Source organism: Bolinopsis microptera, chromosome 6 (genome assembly GCF_026151205.1).
Source record: "Bolinopsis microptera isolate Bmic1 chromosome 6, MBARI_Bmic_1.0, whole genome shotgun sequence".
NCBI lineage: Eukaryota > Metazoa > Ctenophora > Tentaculata > Lobata > Bolinopsidae > Bolinopsis > Bolinopsis microptera.
In genome coordinates this window covers 6,783,196-6,808,266 of record NC_087077.1, presented here as the reverse complement: position 1 = coordinate 6,808,266, position 25,071 = coordinate 6,783,196, and the positions used below count along the sequence as shown (strand labels likewise).

The 25,071-nt window shown below is 37.0% G+C and overlaps 2 protein-coding genes across 2 annotated transcripts in view; one reads left to right on the top strand and one right to left on the bottom strand.

Moving 5' to 3' along the window:
* LOC134816726 (arginine and glutamate-rich protein 1-A-like) overlaps positions 1–25,071 on the top strand; it is a 1,122,901-nt gene that overhangs the window by 526,216 nt on the left and 571,614 nt on the right. The window lies entirely within an intron of this gene.
* Positions 1,825–24,945, bottom strand: LOC134816545 (uncharacterized). The gene is made up of 10 exons (XM_063825440.1): positions 24,874–24,945; positions 24,359–24,397; positions 24,037–24,138; positions 23,385–23,449; positions 22,019–22,099; positions 5,555–6,233; positions 4,814–4,954; positions 3,648–3,807; positions 2,893–2,986; positions 1,825–2,758 (listed from the first exon to the last, which is right to left on the bottom strand). The coding sequence occupies exons 1-10, from the start codon at positions 24,916–24,918 to the stop codon at positions 2,665–2,667; spliced, it is 1,500 nt and encodes a 499-aa protein (XP_063681510.1). The 5' UTR covers positions 24,919–24,945; the 3' UTR covers positions 1,825–2,664.

Here is a 25,071-nt window from a genome sequence, read left to right as displayed (position 1 = left end):
TTAGATTATTAGATTAATAATAATGACATAAAGAAGAACTTGCAACGAAACCAGAGAAGAAATCGGTCAATTTGTGTGCCTGTAGTCTGACATCTGCATAGTGGATACGAGAAATCGAAAAGGTTCTGCAAATAATCGAGAACCAAATAACTGAATCCAGAGATGAAAGAATTTACATTTCCTAACGGTAGGCTCCACTCAAGGAGTTTGGCCAATTAACACAAGACACGACGGAATGGCGACCTGAGTGTAGACAACGCACCGACTATCGATCACAAAGCTTCCAATCATAGCGCGCCCAACTGCGCGCGTGACTTGTCACGTGGGCAGGAACAGACCTATGAGTAGGCGGGAAAATGCGTGTACGGAGTCAGAGAGAACTTAGAATTACTACCTGATCAAGTGTATCGATGGTGCTTTGACTTTTACACGCGGGCCTCTTTGCATACGATTTCCGGTCATGTAGACTAGGAGACAACTTTAAATTGAGATCCTCCTCTATTTTATTTATACCTGAAATGTTCAATATGCTGTATTAACGTTAATTGTTAATGCAATGAATTAATTAAAAGAGAGAGAACTCACAGAAAATCACAAGCGCAAGATTTGGTATTACAGCATCAATGAAGTAAATGCGATCAGTAAGTAATGATTCTGGATAACTCATAACTGTGGAACTGGAAGTTAATCAAGTACCTTTATGCTACTCAGTTGTTTAAGATGTGGTCCGTTAAAAGTCACCAATTTTCTGTGTTACTTCAGTAACCTATTGTCTTTAGCTTATGCTTACGTTGGGGAGAATACACGTCAGCAGTCATGTTCGTTAGTTGCAGTCACCCCAAAGTAATGATGTGATAATTATTACACTGTTACAGTTGGAAGTAGTTATGGAAGCATGAAAACGATGTACCCGCTTGTGACTCAAAGCGGGTCGCCTCGAGCCTAGAGGTACATCGTTTTCATGCTTCCATGACTACTTCAAACTTTAGTAACCTATACGGATACCTGTAGAATGTTATGTAATGGTTTTTACTTTTTATCAAAACGTTCTATTTTAATTTTACTTTTAGTGGCGACAATTCATTTTAATCGACAGAAAACTGCACGATGTCAATTCTTGGCCACCCAGACCCTAGTATCTTCAAGTTCAATTATTTAGTAATTCGTCATTCGGTAACTGGTAACGCAAACGGTAATTTGTCTAAACCGACTCGGTTTAGTAAATCGATGCAAATTATTGCTAAATAATGTTACGATTTTCTTGAATTTTACTTTTCCGGTTCAAAATTTAATAAACTCAACTGATAACAGCTGTCAGCTGAAATAATAATGAAGGAAACAAGTTTTTTCACCTTCTGACCGTAAAGTGCTTGGTTGTGGAAAACATTCGATATTATTATTATTGTTTGACTCGGACGTCCGTGGCAGCGTATGAGAAATCATCTTCAAATACTCAAATTTGTAGCGTTTTCATTAACCATCGCTGATCAGCGAACTCAATTTCAATTTCAATTTCACCGCATACTTTGTCATCTGTACTCAAGATTAATTTTTAAGAAAGTTTTGGAAACACAGTTTTAAATTTTTACTCCAAACGAGTTTTCATAGTGTGTTGCCACAGAGCGCTGTGATTTGTTGTTCAGTGCCGGTACAGTAGCTTTTATTCCATGTCGGGGGTTGTTTTTGAACAGCATGCCAATGCCATTTGGGGCCAGGCCATTGCACATTGAGAATTTTCCATGTGTGGATCAAAATGTACCTTTCTCGACGTATATAGGGCATAGCAGCTTCATAGCAGCTACATAGTAAAATAAAAAAGACGTCATCTTAAGATGTTTGTGAAAAACAATTAAATGAAAATTGTATAACAAATAATTGACATATTATAGCGTCTCTTCCTACAAGCTTCACATCTGCTGGTATTCGGAGAAAACGTAATAATGACAGTCAAAGTTCATTTATCTTCTTATCTGTCCAATAAGAATCTGATCATCTAGAATCTATCTTTAAGTTTTGGGCGAGGTTGGTCAACAACATCAGGATAATTATAAAGCTAACATCCTTTCAAGTATGTACATTATATTAACTGTTTGGAAAAGAGATGAAGAAGCAAATCATTTCCTTTTTCATAACTGGTATCGATTTCGTTTCATTAAAAACCTTCAAATATTTGAATTGGCGTGGATTTTTTCCGAGGGCAGAATAAATATGTGTCGTTACGTGTCCACTCCTAGCCAGCCAGCGTACAGATATGTATACGCTGATTTCTATCAGTATCACGTGTCGAGGAAAAAAGACTCGAGCCCTCCGATGACAGCCACACCTTTTCGGAAATATAAAAATATAACTCATTAAATTAAACCTCTAGATTTCTGGCAAAAAATAAATAAATCATTCATTTGAAAACGTCTTAGATCTTAACAAATACCATTTTAAAATTTGCTTTAGAAATAACCTGCCGTTAGGTCATTCCTACATTATCATTTATCATTTATCATCATTATACAACCCAATTTAATCGTTCGCGCCATCGGTGATTAAATCGGTGATTACGTCATAGTTTCTTCTTCTTCTTCGTAACATATCAGTTTGTCTCGCTTGATTTTAAAATCAATAAATTAGAAATATTCCATCGTCTAATGTACTTATGTACAGTCGGTATTTTCATTTCCCAAATAGAGATGAAACTCTTCGTTTGAAATTAGGCGTCTGTTTTTCTGGCTCTGATTTTGGCTTTACCTCTCCGTTTGTGTTCATACTGAAGACATTTTTGATTAGCCGGATCGTAGAATGAGAGTCAACAATTTTAAACGAGACAATTTATTTCACGATTGAAATTTAGTAGCAATAAGAGCAAGGAAAGTGATCAACTGTATAGTAAATTGGCAGTACTTTTTCAGAGTGAATATTTGCTGGAGCATCAAGTCTTGTTGTTCCTGGAGCCCATCTCTATCCGCCAAATGCTCCATCAGCTCCGAATTAACCTCTGCAAATAAGTAAGTATTTATAATTGGCAATAGACTGCTAATTTCTTATTAGCGAATCAACCAGTAATTATAACATTTATCAGCCACAATACAAAAATTTGTACTGTAAATGAAAAAATGACAACTATTCTTGCAATGAAGATTTTCTTATATCTCCCAACCCCGGGAGTCGGGACTCGAAAAATTGCTTCCTTCAAAATACAAAGAAATTGCACGGGAGAGTTCACATATTACGTAATCAGTGTCACTGACGGTGAGGGAGGGGTTTACGAATGATTGCGCTAGTTTTATTTCTACACTTAAGCTAGGTGTAAACGTGATTACGTAGGGTGATCTAATGATGGAAAAGAAGTTATTACGTAATAAGTGAACGGTACCTGACAATATCTAAATAATATGCATATTCTAAATATCCAAGTTTAATGACAAAATAATTACAACACTGAGACATATACTTATATACTATATATTTGTGCTACATCTAAAATGTTTTATATAAACAAGCAAATGCATTAATGCAATGCCAAATCAATAAAAAGGAAAATATGAAAAACTACCATACATGGTAGTGCTATCATGGTAATGTTTCCATAAAAGGCAACACAACCATGATAGCATTACCATGTAAGGTAAAACCGCAGGTAAAATGATAGTACTCACTGGAGAAGTTGCACTGCATAACATTCCTCCAGTTCAGTAACTGTTGAACCGTCATGAGATGAGCGCTGTTGGTCCAGCCCTGTTTCAGCTCGCTCATGTCGGGCTTGTCTCCACCTCCGTAGCTCCGGGGTCGCTTGCTCGGTGAGGTGTCTGCTCTTAGCTGGGGTGGTGGGCTGGTTATAATGGGGCACTGACAATTGACACGGGGATTGGTATACAAATCAAGAATTATACGCTCGACGGTTACATTTAGATTTAGATCATGGATAAGAATTGATCAATAAATTGTTCAGCGTTTCGTGACAGAATTATGCATCACTATTACTATTTCAGTTCTTATAGTTATACATAAGTAGCTGATCTATAACAGTAGACAATAAAATGGACAAGTCTATATTTCTGTGTTCTCAACTGTGCATTAGTTATTACTGCGAAAACCCTCAAAATGTTAGACCGTTGAAACAAGGAAGAAATCACGACCACACAAATATACATTTGTAATCTTATTCTTAGTTGCACGAGCACGGCCAGAAATATCTTAGCTTTTCCTGCTGGTCAATCAGAACAATCCATCATCTCAATTACAATGTGAGCTACTTATTACTTAACTACTAATATTGGTGGCAATAAAATTACTTTCTGCAGACTACAGTAATGTTGAGAACGAATCGACAAGAGGAGAATGGCAATATCCGTGATCAACATTTAATTTGTACATTCATGTGTGAGCGTATAGACATAGTACATAACTGGAGCATTAATATTCTCGAGAGCATGCAGGTTAGTAATAGTTACTAGGGCTGATTTGAGATATTGTTGCTGGATCTTATTCCCATATACCGTAGTAAAAAAGCTGAATTATTATTACATTGATATATATTTAGAACGGCTATTAATTAATAATTACCAACAACATAAGAACAATTTTCTATAAAAGGAAATGGTTAAATTGGATGCCGGCAATTAAAGCAAGAATTTCGACTTGGATGCAACAAACAATAACTTTAGCTGCCCTTTAATTATACATTAATTAATTTCCCCCTTTTCTATCCAAGAAATGGCGTAAAATATAACCTTAGACTAGAAATAATACGTATCATAATAATGGAACAAGGTTTGCCGATAACAATCAAGTATGAACAATATGGTGAAACAATTGAACTCACCTTAGAGGATGCGATATTGCTCTCGCTTAAGCACTGCGAGGTTTTCGTGAGCTGCTTGTTTTGAGGGATAACGTCCGGGAAATCATTGATACTGAGACCTTTGAGATCCTCTGACACATCCTCGGCATCATCCGAAACTTCCTGGGGTGAAAACAATTAGTTTATCAGACCAATTCGAGCCTGCACATATAGTCAACACGTGTCGTTAATTTGTTAAACAACCTCAGCTTATGTCTCTGTTTAAACCGATAAAAAGGGTAAACATTTCCGCCTCTAAAATTGCTTGTGTTGTTGAGAATTTCGAGATCATATAAGATCAGAGCGCCTCTCGGCCAAAGTTTAGGGCACATTAAGTTATTAAACAAGTAAACTTGTTCGTTTGTTATGTTAGATTTCCCACGAGAACAACGTTTAACAGAGATCGTCAGTCTATCTGCTATCAACGAGTTTGAAATATTTTATAATATATGTTTAAATACCACAAAATAAAGATAAGGGAGATGGTAGAGCACTAGATGGCACTGCATCTAAATTCCGACCAATCTATTAATGTTTAATTGGAAATTTCAGGTTCTCAAGGTAGTGCGAGTTTTTTTTGTCTCGTGTCAACTGTCAACTAACTAATTAGCTTGTGAGACAAGCAAGTAAAGTACGGAAATACGAGTAAAAAACTTGCTTCACATCAGGACTTCGGCCAACCTGTCAACTGTCAAGCTTATAATTTATATGAACAAAGCTCACCTCAACAAAGCACATCTGAACAGCAGCAGGTCGAGTGAGAACGTCCCTTCTGTCAGGTGAAACTTCCTCCACCCCTGTCCAGACACTGGGTCTGGGAAGGGAGCAGGAGCTGCCCCGGGTATCGTCCTCAAATCCACTGTCACACACGTGGCCCGTGCTTCCCAGACTCCCCTCCGAGACTCGGGACTCCAGACTCTGACTGGAACACAGTTTGACTGGTCTAGCTTCTTCCTCTTCAACTTCTTCTTCTTCTTCTTCTTCTTCCTCGTCGGAAGAGTCTATGTAGTAGGGGTTATCGAAATCTTCCCTCAATTCCTTCTCGAACACATACGATGTTTGAATGAGAGGTCGTTTAGCTGGAATTGGAGTTTCAAACTCTGACAAGGCACCGATCGTGCCTGAGTCACTTTTATCTGATTCTAACTCTAACGTATACTCTGAGTCAATCTCGTTAAACAGAGACATGTTGTTGTTATTGGGAATTATTTTCCGAACGATCTGATTGGAAGACAGGTGTGAGATCCTGGGTGAACCAGAGAAAACCATGCTGGTAGTAGATATAGAGTATTGGTCACAGATGCCTGGGAAGTTTTCTTCTAAAATTGAGACGAACGTTGGGTCGAAGTCAACCGGCACGCGCGTGCTCTTACTCTTCCATCGTCTCCAGTGTCGCTGGATGCTAAAAAGGAAAAACAAATTAGCTTTCATTTACAAATATTTATATAAATCTCATTTATTTTCAAACTGAATACATAATAAGATCAGCCCAGATAAATCTAAATGTTACGATGACTATATCGTTATTTCAACAAGGATTGCGATCATAGTCAAGAAGACTATCATTTATAAAGAGATAGATAATATTAATACATAATGTGCAGAACGGATTTGCAGACTGACACATTGACATTATTTGCACAACTTTGTGATTAACTACATTAATTTAATCAACTTGTGATGTAATGAGACAGTCATTAGATATGTGACAGTCAAATTGGCGATATAACAACATATTGCGCTTGTTTACTTTAATTTTAATATTTGTGAAATTCATAATTACAAGGCATTTGCTCTCTAAATTTAAACTAGGAAGTTTAGCGTGTTGCAGATGTTTAAAAAACTAACGGATATTCGTAAAACAACAATAATACAACCGGTGTTACATTTAATGTAATATGTCCAATATCGACGTCATAAAATGCCCCTTATCGCCCTGTCATCAGCCACATAATATATCCTTGAATTCACGTTAGTTACAGACTAATGTTTGTGCACATATGACCAAGCTCTGTACATTTCTTGTGACCACAGCCCCCTGCGAAGAGAAAAGTGGCCACTGGCCAAGTTCTGCATCTCTACCTACCCTTATATAATATATATTAGTCCAATATGACATCACAAATAAGCAAAAAAACAAGGTGCGCAAACCATAAAGTAAAATAACAGCTCATTAACTTTTTCTTTCTCTAGGTTAATGTCAGTACAACTTGAAACTGTTGAAAACTTCCCAGAGGCAAAGTAAAACAAATTTTTGAGGCCTTGCATGTAACTTAAAATTTATTTAGTACCAGAAGGATTCCTAGAAAGAAGAAACCGCTGCAATCAACTTGCAAGAGACAATTTCTTACACCCAAGACCAATCCCAGAAGACTTTTAAACCCGGAAACATATGTCAGATCCAAATGATTGCGGTCTCAAAAGCAGGACGGTGGTAAAACACTGCACGTTGTTTGTCATTGAATGAAGTAATGGCCACGGTCGACTTTAGGTGATGACAGGGTAGAATGTAGTCATACATTATGCAGTAGTAATACTCGTGTGAAATATACAGTGTATATCACGACATGGCACACGAATATCACAAGTAATCAAGACTGAGTTCAAAAAAGAAAATTGAAGGGCAAAATACCAGGGTGAAGCTGGTACGGATGGGGTGGGGGAAAATATAATTATGATGAAGGGAGGAAGAAAAATACAAAACCACACTAAAAAGGATATCTCATTCTCTAAAAGCGGTTCAAGTTTTAGCTACTTAAATTATAAGTAGTAGTTCTAGTCAAGACTGTCTTGAACCATTACTGAACTAAATTCATATTAAATCTATTAAACTGTTTAAAGATGCGCAGTCTGGACATTTGATGCTTGACAACACCTATAAATCACAGAGAGAGCGACGTCTTTTAAAATTAACGTTAATATTCGATAAGAAACCGTAAAACGTTCATCAAAGAAGCTTGTCAAAATTTCAAACTGAGACCAACTCAAGGACCAAGGTAGGTAGTGGTAATATAGCTATCTGCTGTCTTCCACACCACTTGACAAGTCGAAAAGGTTGTCGGATCACGCAATCATACGGTCTAACCGCTTTACTCCACACGAACTATAACATTTGTCACAGCAAGGTGAAAGACCTAGCAAGCAGGACTTGCTGCATGTCCTGCAAAGAGGGACCCTGCGTTTAGAGATTACACCACGTGATCAAATGTAGGTCACGTGGTTGGAATATGCTGTCACGTGAGTGTAAGTGGGACCCACGTGGTTCGCTGGTCGACAGTTTGGTGAGTTTATCCTTTCAGCTCTGACTGTTATTCTAGTCAACGTGATTGATTTGAACAGTAGACATGGGTGTTGTTGGACGATCAAATTTCTGAAAGTGATGAAATGATTCTTTTTAAAAGCTCATTTAAATGGTTCGAACAGAGTGCGGATTAGCAGATAACTGCTAGTGTTAGTCAGGTAACAATCAACAGTTACAAACGTTAGTCGCATCAACCTTTGACGGCCATCAACCGTTCAACAATACTTTTGTAACCACGCATTGTGTGGATACACAACAAAACTAATCAAGGCAACAACCAGGTAGTTTGAGGCTAGCAGCTAGCAGCTGCACTACTAATACATGACATATTTGTTGTGGACCACACGCAAGTCACCACGATAGTCCGCTGGACCTGTCAATATTAGGCGAGACTACAACAACCTTACAGCTCGACTATTATAAAAGCGTAAAAACAATGGGCTAGCTTCAATTACTACCCTTCCCTTCAGGCCAATAGCACTCCAAGAAAACTCGCAACGTTTTGTACGGGAGAGACCGTAACAAAATTTAAAAGAGAACGCTAAATGAACCATGAGAGGGCAGTGACGGACGGTAAAATTTACAAAACGCAGTGTTCTATGACATATATCACATATATCGAGAGTTTGTCCATATACGGTAGCAGCGATCAGGGAAACATGACCAGACATTATCAGGTAGGCATCCCGACTATGACGTTAAGAAGCAATGATAATGTTATTAATCTCACAGTGCTCGAGCATTACTTAGTTAGTTGTCTATTATACACAAGGTTGTTAAATACGTATTAGGAGGGAATACGTATTGGAATACGAATACGTATTCCTCCTTGAAAATTGACGTATTACGATTCAGGGACGTAGCCAGGATTTTTCTTTGAGGGGGGCTGTCGGCGAGCGAAGCGAGCAAGCTGTGGCAGGGGTCTGGGGGCGCAGCCCCCAGCGGGGTCCAGGGGCGGAGCCCCTTGGCGGGGGCTAGGGGGGCATAGCCCCCCGGAAATTTTTTGCGAAACAGGGTGTTTTAGACGACATTTGGTATTAAAGAAATTTGTAGGACAGCAATAAACTGGGATTGAAAAGAATCAAGTACTCACGTAAATTTGGTAACTTCACAACAGCAATCTGCATTCTCCAATCAGAATTTACGACTTACTCAGGCCCCATCGTCTTAAGATTTTTACATTTCCTACGGTCTAGGGGACACTATTGACTATTTATAGAAGTCTTCTAGAATCTTAGAATGTTTGCTTGGATGTTATGACAGATATTTACTAATCCACAGTTCAAATCTTTGACTGACTGCAGTCATAAACACAGCCCAGTTACCAGGCGACCATGGGGACTAGGGGGCTTATCTTTTTTCTGGGGTTCGATTTTTTCCGGGGGGGGGGGGGGGGGGGGGCGCCGCCCCCCTAGCCCCCCCCCTGTCTACGTGCCTGTTACGATTATCCATGAAATTTGATTACAAATTTAAGTTATCATGTATAACTGCACTCCTTTAATGCATGATCAATGATGAGGGTGGCGCGCAGCTGTAATGTTTAATTTTGACAAATCAGCGTATTACGGCGTATTATGGCGTATTCGTGGACGTATTTAACAATCCATAGAAATTACCGTATTCCGGCGTATTACGACGTATTCTTTATTAGAACCGAATACGTCGTATTCTTTCACGAAAATTTGACGTATTTAACAACCTTGATTATACAAGCTAGGGGGTAGGTAGTGTTGTATTTAGTGTTCTGAGGAACTGGTGGGGGTAGCTTGGGGGTTATTATCTGGTAGAGGATGCTAGGACCGGGCTGATTGAAATTAATCAGACTTCAAGTTAGGAGGAAGTTGGTGACAAGCCGGGTTTGTAATGAGGTAGGCAAACTGCAGAGCTGGTGCTTTGAATTAGCTCTCAGCTCAAATCTTGTTCTGACCACTCAAATCAAAATAACCGAAAGGAATCTAAAATATTCAACATAGGGTAAACGAAAGATAGTTATTCTCAAGGAATCATGTCTTGACTCACATTTAGGCATTAACAATTGTCACTCAGGTGACACGTCAGTAGAAAAAATCTCCGATCCAGTGATTAAATAATAAAATATGGCGACTATTTAACTATTTATAGAAATTCAGACAAATCGTAATTGCACATGATAAATCCCCACCAAGATTGATTGTCACAACTCGAAAATTGGAACTGAGAACGGCACGAGTCGCAAGTTTGTGTTACAAAGTTTCGTTATCATGAAAAACAAAATAAGGACCGAAAGCGGACGGTATAAAACCGAGAACTATTTATAAACTTTAGTTGCAGATGAATTTACAATCTCCGAACCATACAATAAGCAGAAAATAACACTTTTTGATAATAAAACTTGGCGAATTGCAGCGATATTAATCTATTAATGGACAAGTCACTATATTTTACGTGGGCAAACGATCCAGAAACCTACGAGAACTTAAAATTGAAGTTAAACTGTTCAAGCATATTTCCCTTGAACTCAACAACTGAGAGTAATTTTTACTGGGCAGCGCTCAGCCGCGCCTGTTAATCCGCAATATCTTCATTTGGTTTATGAACAGTGCCCAGTTAAAGTAAACCTAGATAAATGGAACGGACCAAGAACATTTAGAGGGTTGCAAGAATAAGAGAATAATTCTAAGAAAGAATTAAGAAACAGAACTAATACACCAATAATAAAGCCTTCGCATGACTACACAGGAAAGTTAGCAAGGAAAGTTTACCAATACACCAATACGTCAATAATCAACCTTATACAAGTCTGCAAAGGAAAAGTGTCAGAGGGCCCGCAGAGGACACTCTACCGGACGCGATGTGGGGTAAATTAGATCACGATGTAAACGTTATATATATATCAAGAAGTGATGTAATTAGAGTGGGTTGTGGGACACTGCTAATGTTTCCCGCTACCTCGTCTATCAGCTTCCCGTTATAACCAGTTTAACAACACCTTACATTAAAACCTAATTAGTTACCTGATAGTAATTAGATGTGTTATATGAATCAGGGAAGTTCGGGGGACAATGGGCCTGCTGGGAAAGCTACAGGAGCAAGAAGGGTTCAAAGCAACAGGAGACCGACAGCAGCCAGCATATTCAAAGTGATTAATTCCTTCAAACCAGACGACAGGATTTATGTTACTTGCTCTCCCTCTCTTTCTCTCCCTCTCTCTCTTTCTCCCCTACTACTCTACTAGAGTGTAACAAATTAAATGTATTGAAGATTTTATTTGGTTGTACAAGGGTGGGGGATACACTATTTACCTACGCCCCGAGAATCAAAATACTGCTTCAAATTAACATATAAACGGGTAAAAGCTAATGTCGCTTTAATTTACATGGACAGACGACTAACCTGCTAAACTAACGCAAATCTGCCAAGCTGCTGGAAGAGCTACCCTACGTCAATGCACATAAAAGGGATTGATTGCTTTGTGCTATAAATAAATTGAAGTAACGACCAAACAATTTTATAAATCCTAGTATTTTCAGAGGAACTTCCGGTGGAGTTGAAAGGGGAAACTGCAATTTGTTTGGACTCCCAAACATTTAATCAATATTTTAGGGGAGATAAGGACTCAACACAATCCGAGAAGTTGAAGAGCAAACTTGGAGGTAAAGGGAGAGAAGACAATTTGTACGGAAATGAAAATTATTATATTACCAACGGGGGTATAGTCGTGAACAGATAACTGTTAGAAATAAAGTTTCAAATTACCTTTTTTTAGTAACCTCGCCGTGCAGATTTGTATGATATTATTATGAAAATGAACAGTTGTAAATATACTACTCGTTGGGGGAACTGCAAGCTCTCAATATGTATAACGGATTTAGTTTAATGCTTCCAATATTGTTATACCAACTGTTCATTATCATAATATGCATTTGAGGGATAATTCCTTCATTATATTATGCTTTTGAGGGATACATTTCCTGATGAAATTTAATTATAAAGCAATTATATCAGACAGTGGTTACATCCCGGGTGGCCAAAAGACCTGAATCAGTTCATAAACCTCCCTTGCGATCAACACGAAGAAAATGTCAGTTGCCACTCGCTTTGCTTAACCCTCTCTCGAATATTAACAAATAAGTGGACTTCTCAGGATCAATAAGAACGAATCTTAGAGTTAATGAAAGGTTTGTAACCTCAACTTAATTAGACACGACCACTTAACATTAACCTCACCTGATCTTTAAATCATAACTTTCAGGTATCATAGAAGCTTAAGAAGGGTCAAATCATGTCAACACCACAAAACAACAAAGAGTTGTCAGGGTTTGATAGTTTCTAAATAATTTGTTCATGTTCCTCCTAAAAATTTAAAGACAAACATTTTATAAAGGCCAAAAAACATTCGAATTACAAAGTGCCAAAAAGACTCCTAAATTTTGTGGTCATTTGAAACATTAATGTCATTCAAACTCATGACTTAAAGATGATAATACGGTGTAGGATGATATCCATTCCAGCATTGGAATATTAGGGCATGAAATATAAAATACCAGTACATCAGGTAAATAATCTACCAAACGAATCACCAAATTAATTTTCCCTTGCTCATTTTTTTTCAAAACGCACACTACCCTTGACTATTAGAAATTAGTGAACCCAATATTTTAAAAGTAACGGATTTGTCTCTGACGGACAAGTACTTATGACACTGTAATCAGTTTAAATATAAAACCCCGACGGGTATTCCTAAAAACATAACTTTAAAAACAAGAATTGCGCCCGTTGTTTCGTTTTGGCGGACGCTAGATTTCCATTTCACATTTACTATGGATTTAAGTATAAGCTCCAATCGGCTCACTTCAATCTTCATGATAATAATATTGATAAATTATGCATCAAATACGGGAAACACTTGAAATTCAGTTCAATTGCCGTAGAACTTAACTTGTCTCTGTAATTCAAGAAATTATCAGCAAAGGTAAACTATACTCGTGTACACATCAATACACTACGCGTGCCACGTACAAATTGGGCGTATTACCTAATAGTAATATTATACATTACATACATCATATAATACATTAAAACACAGTCGCGCCGCGCATTCATAGATCACAGGCTATCTATACATCACATCTCCGCAAGCAATCCTCGCGCGCGCCAACTTTTTCGTTGCATGGTAACGAACGGAAGGAAGGACACACGACATATTTAAACCCACCTATCTCGTTCTCCAAAATCCACGTTTTTCTGCAAAAACCTCCATTCGTAACCTTTCACTATTGCCTTTTTTCAAAAGGGTGAAAAGGAAAAAATAAATACACCATAAAATCAAGCCAAATTATGTGATAAGTGACATGACATTATCATGATAGGGCGTAATTCACATTGTCGCCATGCGATATAAAAACTTCCTCCGCTAACCGCTTCCTCAATTTATGTGCTCATATTTCAAATACCTAAAATACCAGTTCCCCGTGGTAGCAACACCGGGTTAACCCATCAGTTAAATAATCAGCCAGGACACTAGATTAGTTTTCACAGTTTAATAAGAGAGTTTGATACTTGGTTAGCCATTATGCCGGTAATGAGCACCCTGGAGCAGTAACTTATCAGCTAGTGAGCTAGTGGTAGTGGTACACTGTTACTTTTATTTTTATTGGCATGAGACGTCAATACTGGGGGGCGGTGAGAGGTCAAACTGTGAAACTTTGACAAATCAGAAAGTTCTGGCAATGACAATGACAAGTCTCGCTAAACATTAACCAACATGTTCTTGTTAAACTTTTAAACAACAACTGTCACTTACTTACCAACATGACGCTGTGCTATAATTAAACAGGCTTAATACGTTTAAAGAAGTTAAGACAAATGACTGATCCGTCTTAACGAGTGGGCGGTAATTAGTATTTAACAAGCGACTAATTTTAGAGTGGCGACAATGTTCCGGAGGGCTGACACTTTCAAGCGAATATTGGTGGAGACCCGGGGCGAACCAAAGGAAGGTACCTCTGGGGATAATTTCTAAGAATTGTGAGTCGGATGTTGTAAGTAGAGGAATTAGACGGTTTACACAAGAAGCCTGTAAACCGTTCTTTGTTATAAGTTATACAGACAACATATGAAAAAATTGTGTTTTAAAGTTGAACGATGGTTAATGCATTATATGCTGGTTAACATCAGACAATAGCAGTAAGTAGAAAACAGTCAGAGCTTGTCAAAAGGAAACCTGTAATGTAATCGAATGACGAATACAAATTTCGTGTTGAAAAGATCCTTTTCTACTGTTCCATAATACTATTATTTATACCCGACTTCATTTATTGTAAACACCGATAGAATAATTTAATTAGATGCTGATTGCCGAATATTCCGCCTCCAAATCGAATCCTGACAAAAAAAAACTAGACTGAGAAACTCAAAACAAATATTCTAACTTGAAAACCTGGAAATATCACATAAATGGGCGGGACTGGTATATTTCGTTGACAGGAAACATAAATACATGATTAACTCGTTATATAATAACACGAATACTTATTACTTTCTGTTGTACTTCCACCGTAATGTATAGGCTGTCAAGTGTCAAGTCGAACACTCTCGAACTTAGAAAAGGCAATTTAAATGTTACATGCAACGATTTGTCAATTTGAGGACCTTTAGACAAAGATGAAAGATGTCTAGATTTCATATTTAAATTGATACAATGGTTCCAAATTCAGAGGCTGATTTTCTAAAAGTGAAGACGTCTTGCTTTTAAATATATTTCTTTGTGGTATCGGGGCACCGTAGCCGAATGCATTTAAAAATATTATAATACAACAAAGTATTATAATTATTTTGACCGACATAACATTGTCGAGAAAATATCTAAAGATGTTTAAAGAGAATCGAGGATACTTTTGTTTGATTTCAAGATGTACTACAAATTGAACTTACGAGCCAGACGGTAGAGCAAATTTTTTAAAGCTTATAATTTTACAACTACAAACAATTTATTAAGTAACATAATGGTGGAGTCATAATCAGTGCATTCTAATGGAGAACTTTTGATAGCGATCCAGCCTAACATTAAAAGTTTTTATTTCGCTTCTTTCAAAATTTGCCCCATTAAAATTAAAGCATACAACTTCAATAATTAATAATACCCAAAAAAATAAGCACGTTAACATCACAATAGCTACAGAATAGCTACACAATAGCTACTATAGCTAATACAATAGCTATAGCAAAACAGATATGCCAAGCTGGCAATGTCACTCTAACTCGGCTCTTTCCCAATTCTTTCATCACTATCAAGTATCAGGAATCAGGAATCAGGCTATGGAATCACTAAATGGGCGTTTAGTTAGACTTCTTTTCTAACGACAATCTCAGTTCTATCTACGCACGAGCCACGAAAAATAGACTTTAAATATTTTGCAGGAGACCATTTCACTTAAGCACTTAATCTGGACACGATTGTTTGTCAACACAAATCACATAAACATCAAACAACGAATAACAACACTGCAATGTATGCACAGTGTTTGCCCGAGTACAACGGTAATACAGTTGCTAAAAGATATCTATTTTTAGACGAGCTGATCATGGCAATCTCATATTGACACATTCAGTAAAAATATATATGTACCTGAGCTGCTCTCACGGCTCATTTCATTTTGCAGTCTAAAAAAAGGGATGTGCCCCGGAAATTTCACAATTCGGTCGATGCTGATTGCTGGCGAGACACTGCGAGAGCAATCCAATCTAAACGATAACATTACTGGATATCGTTATTTCTATAGAAAGAGCTGTGCTGCACATATAACGCTGTTGACTGTTGTAATATAGTAGTATATATATGTTATATAGAGCCGATGGAAAAAGAGCACTCAATGTTTTCAACACTGCATTAACATAATTAAAGAAACTTCTGATGCGACAAACGGAGAACCAATAACCAACACTTTTACTCAGTTGTGTAAAGTAATCTGGTGTTGAAATCTTATAATTTCAGTTTAACTTTCAGGCAAAAGTCATGTTGGATTAACAATAAACATATTATCTTAGAAAGTAAATCTCATAAAAATAAAATATAATAAAACCTAGATTTTCTCACTAAAATGCTAATTGTGCCTAAACTACTAATGAGCGTCGATGTCAATACCAATGCAATGAGCCAGAAGTGTGACAGTGAATAACAAAAGTAGAGAACCGCTTTCGATTTGGCGCCATTTCCGGATTCCGGATTCCGGATGTATTTATAGTATTACACCCCTTTTTGAAGAGCTACCTGACAACTTCACTCTATCGTCCGTCGCTTACTGTGGGAGGTTTAACAGAAGAAAAGTTAAAAGTATGGCGGCCCCGTGGCTCAATTCCCCAGGATATCCCGGATATGAACTTGAAGTGCAATAGCTAACTAACTTCAGACAACTTTCACAGCGGCTACCATTTCAGTAAGTTAAAGAACAACGCTCCATTGAGGACATCAGCACTAAATAACATTACCCAATACTAACAGTGGTTATTGCACGACCACCTTTACAAGCATCGATAATAATAGTAAATTGAAGTTTAATAACACCACGATTAAGATAATACTTATACTCGGCAGTCGCCAGCGCTTAATCTAAACATCCCAGAAATGTTCTTCTATACTGGAAACTTATGCTTGAAAAGATATCGGTAATACTAATACTGATTACTGATGCATTGTATGAAACTAAATAATTAAAGATTTTACACCAATCAAGTGTGTCAGACTGAAATATTGGGTGCTTGAGATATATAAGGAGCTGATGGAACCACCAAAATATTGGCGTTAAGCGTCTAGGAGCGTGCTACGTCTCATTCAGAGGACAAATTACTTGGTTCGAAATTTAAATTTAATGGAAATTTTTTATAAAATGCACTGATATTTAAGTATTTAGTGCAGTTACTCCTGCAACGGAACAAATTACCAAATTTAAGAGGCTCCACAACTTAATAAGGCAAGAAGTTGGTTAAATTTAGAAGTTCGTTAACCTGCCCAAAAATAGATATTTAATCACAATCGGGTCGGGGTTGATGTTAATCAACGGTTGCGCCGTTCCGGATATGAGTCCAATTTTATAGCGGTCCTCTAGTTTAAGACAAAATCCAGTCATGCGGTCAATAATAGAAAGGACTCCGCCATTCATATCGCAAATATAGATTATTATAGAGCAATATTATATAATATATATATCCGACATTATCGACTATCTAATTGATCCACTAAAAGGTAAATCTTTGAGTGTTGTGTGATATTGGCAGACTAGCACGAGTTTAGTTGCTCTAGTGCTGTTAAATACTTTTGGTACAGTGCGTGTTGATTGTCTCAAATGCATCTTTGACCAAAGATTCATGATTATCAACCCTGCTGCAAATCTGTCAAAAATATCAAAATTGTCCCGAACCAAAGTTTCGTCAATATTATCAGCTGTCCGTGTCCGATGAGTTGTCAGACAGCTGAAGGAAAGATAACCGACAACCAGTAAGAGAATCTTATATTGGACTTATTGGATACAGTCCATTAAACCATCACGCGTCACAACCAGAGACTCGGTCATACTTTTCTTATCATATGCATTATGCACATATATATAGTACTTATAAAATGATATAACGGTCAATAATGAACTTTATACTTTATAGTCAGACCGTTTCGTTGGGATGTAAGCGACCAAAGAAACGCCGATAAGCAATCCTAGGGTTCCTAATGGTCAGTCACCGAAAGAAACAGTTCAGTATCTCAAGATTCGGCCAATCAAACCTACCGAACACTCATACGACAGCCAATCAAATCATAGAAGAACTTGGACAACATCCAATCAAATTAAAGGAGAACTTGAACAACGAACCATTAGGATCTCTCGGTCTGGCAGCACTCAAGAGGAGCACTACTGTACAATAGTGCTCGCTAGCCTAAGACATATTATAAAGCGAGCCCAATCATGGTATTAAACCTGGATTGCGTGCGTGTGTGTTCTCTAGTAATATAAGTGGGTACGTGTGCTGGGACTACTGTAGGTGTACCTTACAATGGTGCTTACACGGTACACCAGACACCTGCCAGGTTATATGTTATGTGTGTGGGGTATTGGTTAAATAATATGGGGAATTTGAGATAATGTGGAATTTGAGATAATAAAATAATTATGGTTTGGGTCTGATAATTTTTAACGTAAAAAGGCTTTGCAAAAGGGACAAGCGTATTATATTAGGAATTAGACGCATAATCTCGTTGATAAAAACGGGCAACTGAATTATGAGACAACATCTATATTAATAACGTTAAAGATTTGAATACGAACTCTAAAAATAGCACGACGAATACACGTTTGACGTGATACTATTATCATTTTACAAGAGGAAGAGTTGCTGTGATGAATAGAAAAGATACGGATAAATCGCTCTTAAAATAGAATATTGTTATTAGTATTACTACCAATACAAACAGGATCTAATAGTCAGTTCTTAAAATATAATAAATTCGGTCGAGGTAACCTAGTCCCTCGGTATACTAACTGTCTCATTTAATAGCTGGCTTTTTAGAATGTGACCAAATGTCTTCTATTTTCGGTATACAATTCGTATACAGAGCTTTTCAACAGTACACATTTTGTAGTAAGGCGTAACTTTAACTAATTATCCCCTAATATTAATTAAATATTCAGAATAGCGTCCAGTTAATGAATGACGTCCGTCAAATAAATCAATAACAATTTAAAGAAGCATATGCTGATATGGATAACAGCAACTGCAGATGATAGCAAAATAAAAATTGTAATATATTCATATTATTCATACGATTTGAGTTACAAGGGGAGTGTGAAATATTTGAAGCCTGGAACCTTAAAAATAGTGATATAGAAGTGACTGACTTAGAATTTAGGAATTTGTGGCGTCGCGGGAGGGTTTCCTAATTCGCGGTCAAGCCAACAACATAACCCCGTCGACTGGATAAATAAAGTAAGTACCAAATATCAAATACTAAATATGCTAAAATAGTATAAAGCTCGATACGGTCAAATCTGGGAGGGTTCATAATATTGGAACGATGCCCTAGAACAACAGTTATTAAAATGTAATTTCAATCCCAATAAAACGTGCCAACAAGAAGCAAATATTTGGGAATATTTGTGCTTCAAATTTCAGGCTAAGTCCACGGACCAATCAGGAATCACAACGCCAGATACCGACCAATGGAGAAGGAGCTGCGTGAAGACGAGGGTTGTCAACACCCTCAGCGAACCACGTGACCGAATAAGGCTTGTTTATTGGCGTGTGGAGAGAATCCAGACCTCTGATTAGACGGGAGTTTGGAGGGGCAGATACGTCAAGGGTAGTTCAACCAACAAGGCCCATCGATGACGTCATACTAGTATACTCTTTTGATGACGTCATAATAACACTGATGTAAGCCACATGTTCAATGTATTGGAACAGTATGGTTAGATTATTGACTGTGTCGAGCACATTAATAATATTACTATGTCATAATACCTAATTACCATGGTGGTATAAATACACGATATTAGCAATAGGGTTGTGACCGTGACTTGTAATGGACAAAAATAGAATACAAATATTTAAACAAGTTGAATGCTGCAAAAACAACCAGCATGGTCAAAAGTTAAGTGTTTGTACTCTGTTAAAAAGTACAGTTACAGTGTGTAAACATTTATTTTAAAGCTTTAATTTTTAAAGGATGAAATGTTAGCAGCCTTTCAGACGGATCAAGTATCATATCACATATGATACAGCCAAGATAAACAATTAATAAATTAAGGTAATTGGAATTTGATACCTCCATTGATCATTAAAAAAGTTCAACGATAATCGCCATTCCAATCTCCATTTACATGGTTTAATCTGATTCAAATGACCAATGAATGACTAAAACGTTCGCTTCTTAGCTGATCCTTACAAGTTTAATAAAGTGTACTTTAAATTATCCGGATCCTATCAAGCAGACGAACCAATGTTAAACATAATCATTTAATTGGCCTGTATATTCCAGTGTTGCTGTACCATGGATAATAATAATATAAGCCCGTCGAGCATTGCTGTGAAAGGTTTATGTCCGAGGGTACAAAATTAAAGCGGCACACACAGTGCTTTATATAAGGTTTTAACTAGCTAAGTACATCATCTGTCGTATCAGCATTTTTGATCAACTAAAATATGTAACTTTGTCGGCAAAATATCCGCCTGTTTGCAAATTCGAACTTTACTGTGACGCACGGAGACTACTTTTTAATGCGTTCAGCATTGGATATAAATTCGTATTTGAGCCAAAAATGCTGTCGCCCAGTGATAAACCTATATTTTTACCTAGTTACAGTACCACAAAGGAGTCAATTCGCTATTTCGCGAAACAACCTTTCTTTAACCACTCATAGCTTCTAAGTAATACATCAAATTCGTATTTGAGCCAAAAATGCTGTCGCCCAGTGGTAACTGATAAACCTATATTGTTACCTAGTTGCATTTCTACAAAGGAGTCAATTCGCTATTTCGGGAAACACCCTTTCTTTAACCACTCATAACGTCTACGTAATACATCTCTGGGAAGCACGGGAACCTTAAGTTTTAGGGTTCGTCCTTCGGGTTGACGAAACAAAATAAAATAAAAATGTTCTATATTTAACTTGGGGTTCTGAAATTGACAACATTTTTATTTGATTTAATAAACTTATAAAGGTCCGTGGTAAATCTAACTGCCTAATGCCCATGTAAACTTTAGCAAGGGACGATTAAAGACTAATGCGGGAACATTAAGCGAAATTGCGAATTTGTAAACGATTTTTACGAGACTATTTATCTCAACTTAAGTAATCTAAGTTAAAGCAGGCAGTCCAAATTCCAAATTTAAAGATGATATAATATTGGATATCGAATGAATGCTATTTTAACGGTCAGAATTCTTAAGTCACCAAGGATGATGAATTTTGTAAAAGCACCGTATAAGCTATATTCTAAGTGCCACTTTCGTGTCGTCTGACAAGAATTGGTGTCATCGGTACTTTATGGTCCGGCAGTTATTTCAGATTACAAATGTGGGCCATTAAGGCAAGAGATCTGACTTAAGAGCTATTTTGGTCCTTCTCTGATATTGCAGTTAGGCAATACTTAGAATTTCACGAGATAAAACCGCAACGGTGCTTAGCCACTATATATATAGGTTCCTTTAATCTGATAAGCACAGGGATATTGGTAGCAATTTACGTGGCCAGAATAATGGCTACCGGAGCAATATCACACGAGGAAACTCTTAAATTATTTACCGGTTTAGATTGTTTGGATAGAAGCTGGAGTATGGATTTCAAGACAAAAAACGTGGGCAAAATACATCGCAAGTAAAGCCGCCGAACTCCATCTATATAAAACATCAATAAGCATTGATCATGCATGCATGGTACATGTTTAGTTATGGATAAATAAATAGTCTCAGTAAAATTAGTAAACCCAATTAAAATGACGTATCTGAAGACTGTTAGAGAAAGTACGGAAGAAACGAACCGCAACATGTACCACAGCACAATGATAATGAAACGAATTATATGATAAAGTAAACTTAAGATAACGGGTGCGATAACGTGGTACCCGGTAATTGAAGCCGGTCTACTGGCACCAACTTGATAATTTTCATGACAAAGCCAGCTAGGTTATTAAAGCTAGGGTATTAAGACTGAAATCAAGTATTATCATTATAGCAGGGTCACCATCTTTAATCAAATTATCAAACCTACGTTAACCGTATTGGCTTGGTTAGTATGACACTATGAATAAAGCTTCCCGTCCCCCATAAAATGAATTATGACATGAGATGTCAAGAGATGATTGATGGTTTATAAATTGCTACACGATTGCAAGCAAATATTATAAATTTTGGTTCGTCTTACCATATAGCACTTTGTTCTCTTCTTCTTGCAATGTTCTTATCTACAGTTTCCTTTTCAGTCAACTTCCGCTTCAACTTGGACCTGATATGAGATTAATAATGACACCACGATAATAATTAGTGTTTATATTGCGTGCTTAACGTTCAAACACAGTTGAGATGTATCAAAAATAAACATAAAATGCCAATCAATGGCAATGAATAGTGGCTTGTTCTAAACAAGGATATGATCACATGCTGACCTTGCGCGCACAACATTTGACTACGCGCATACAAATTAAGTTACAGTGACTGTGAGCACACTTCAACTCTTTACATAATTTTATAGCTGCGCGTTACAACTTGAACCTTTAAAATTTACTTTTTTTTCGGGGGCTATTAGTGTCTGAACTTCTCACGATTAAAAACTCCGTCCCAGATATTTAAGAGCTAAATTCCTTTACAGTACACACACTCATTATATCAAACATAGAGAAGAACTCTCACAAAATGCACACAAACACACGTGAACATAATTTTCTTCGAAAAAAGGAAGTAGATTGTTTACCACAAAAAACATAATTCTCAAGTACACTCAGGAAGTACACTCCGATGATGTCATTTTTAGAATCAATCTGTTTGCATGGTTCTGCCATCGGCTACAAGAAAACAGTTATATATAACGATATGTAAGAGAACAATCATAAATGTTCAATCTTGACCCACAATCTGATTATATAATAAAAACGCAATCTCACAAAAGCTTGCTCGTTGATTAGTGGATTGAAAACATCGTGTGTTAATGTTATATTTACAGTACTACAGATAATCCGCCTGCCCATCAGACATATATAATGAAATGTTAGTTATTCCGCTATGATCCCACTGTTCGCTTATAATCACACACGTACACACATACAATCAGACCGCAAATTATATTCCATATATATTTTCATAATATTCGATCCTGAACAAACACACTCCATCGTTCCCGGAAACAGTACTCTCTAGAAATGTAGAGCAATGTATTTTACGCAATAAAACTAACATTTTTCAAATGTAAGTTAGCACATTAACAGCCAAGTAATAGTTTCTGAGGTTTCCAAATATGGACAAATTCAATTGAATCGCCGAGAAAAGCATGAATATCTCCTCAATCGCACTACAAAATATACAATTTTAGACTTTCACACCCTCACTAAACAGCACATACTAAAATACCAACCGATTTCTTTAGAGATTTCGATGTTGCCATCCAAGAAGAACATCTGTTCCAAAGAAACTATATACGATATCAAAATGAAATAGTGAAAAAATAAAGCACACAATTTGCGAATTATATAAAATCATTTAAGAAATAACGCATGTGATACTAGAGGGGTGCTTACCTTTGCAGCCATACTGTTGACTCTGATGCTCGCTCTAATTCTCGTTGGAAAAACTCTTCTTCTTCCTACAAAACAGTATATATATGAAACTCCTTTTTAATGAGTAACAAAAACATTTGTTTGTTGGGAATGGCCAAGATGAGTCGGAAATGTGGAAATAGCTATGAAAGTGAGTAACTACTGTAGTCTGTATTTTTATACCAAATTTCGGGGTATTTTTTGTTCATCATTAATTATATCCTGAAAGCTTAGGTCTGCGGGAACAGTGCCCTAGAGTAGCTGATACAATATCTCCATCGCTACACTGTTTTGTAATTCCGAGTGACCAATAAAACTGTGCAGAAATGCAGGAAATGCTGATCTGTGTATTCTTTTGTACTAAGGATATTGTGATATCTTATTTAGCGATACTGTGAGATTTCTTCTCGAATACAATAATTGTTGCTACATATCTATAATAGTAGCATCAGCAAATGTAACAGATTTGGAAGCTGACAATTAAATCACATACAGCAAATCCCGTAGCTCTCCCACTCAAATAAATTCGACAGTTTTTAAATTTTAGTTTTAAACAACAGATTAAGTTTTAACTTTTAGATCGTCATAGGATTCGTCTTCCAATGAAATCAGAAAAACACATTATATAAATCACCTTGTTAAGTTCTTCAGCTAGAAGTCTGGAGAAAACTTTACGAGCAACGTATGCCCTGTAGAATCTCTGTATTGTTACTGCTGCTTCTACTTGCGTGTTGCCCTGCAAGTAATTTAGAGGATTACGCAGCCAGTAATTAGCCAGTAATTAGCTAGTAATGACGCAACCAAATATATCAAAATAAACAGGTCCTGACTGACTATTCAAAATGTAGGCACAACAAGACTCTAATAATCAGTCAGCTTTAGAAAATGAATTTGTAATACAGTAGAAATAATTCTCTTTTTCTAACAAGAAAATTCCAGAACTCCTGAAAAAGTACCTGGTATCGGAATTTGTCAGCTATCGAGTGATTGTATTGCTGAAAAGATAAAAAAGATTATCATATCAGCAATACTCATAAGTATTTCCGTGGCTGTGGTTGCAATGCGCCTAGTCTACTGGAATGATTCTTCGGAATTTCGCTGAATTGTACAACTTTCGTCTTGGTAGATTCCAAACACAAGGAAATTTTCCTTCTGGTTGGTAATATACTCAATGATGGGAGTATAGTGTATTGGCTACGCCCCGCTTACTAGTTTAGCTCTTTCTAGTCCCCTGCTACACGGCATGTAAACAGGGATTGGCTAGATAGAGGCGGTCCGTGTAGGCCTTACACTGTGCTTTCAGCAATACTCATAGGATATTTGAAACTAATGAAAAAATAGTTGAATCAAAAATATGAATCTATAGTTTAAATGGTACACTTATTTTTAAATTATTGATATTTGATTACATTTAAGTTAAAATGCAAATTAAAACAAACGAATACATAAATTCATAAAAGTAGCCTTTAACCTGGAGAAATGTGCAGTTGTTTGCGAGGACAGCTTCTTTGTTCATGACATTCTTCTATCCTGTGCTGATTAATTAATAACTGATGTTAAAAGAAGCATTCATTTATATATTGCCTGAAACGGGGAGGGGGGTATGCTGCTTATTTCCCAGAAAAACAGTTAGTACATGGTGTCCAACCCCAAAAACCCATTTTACCTC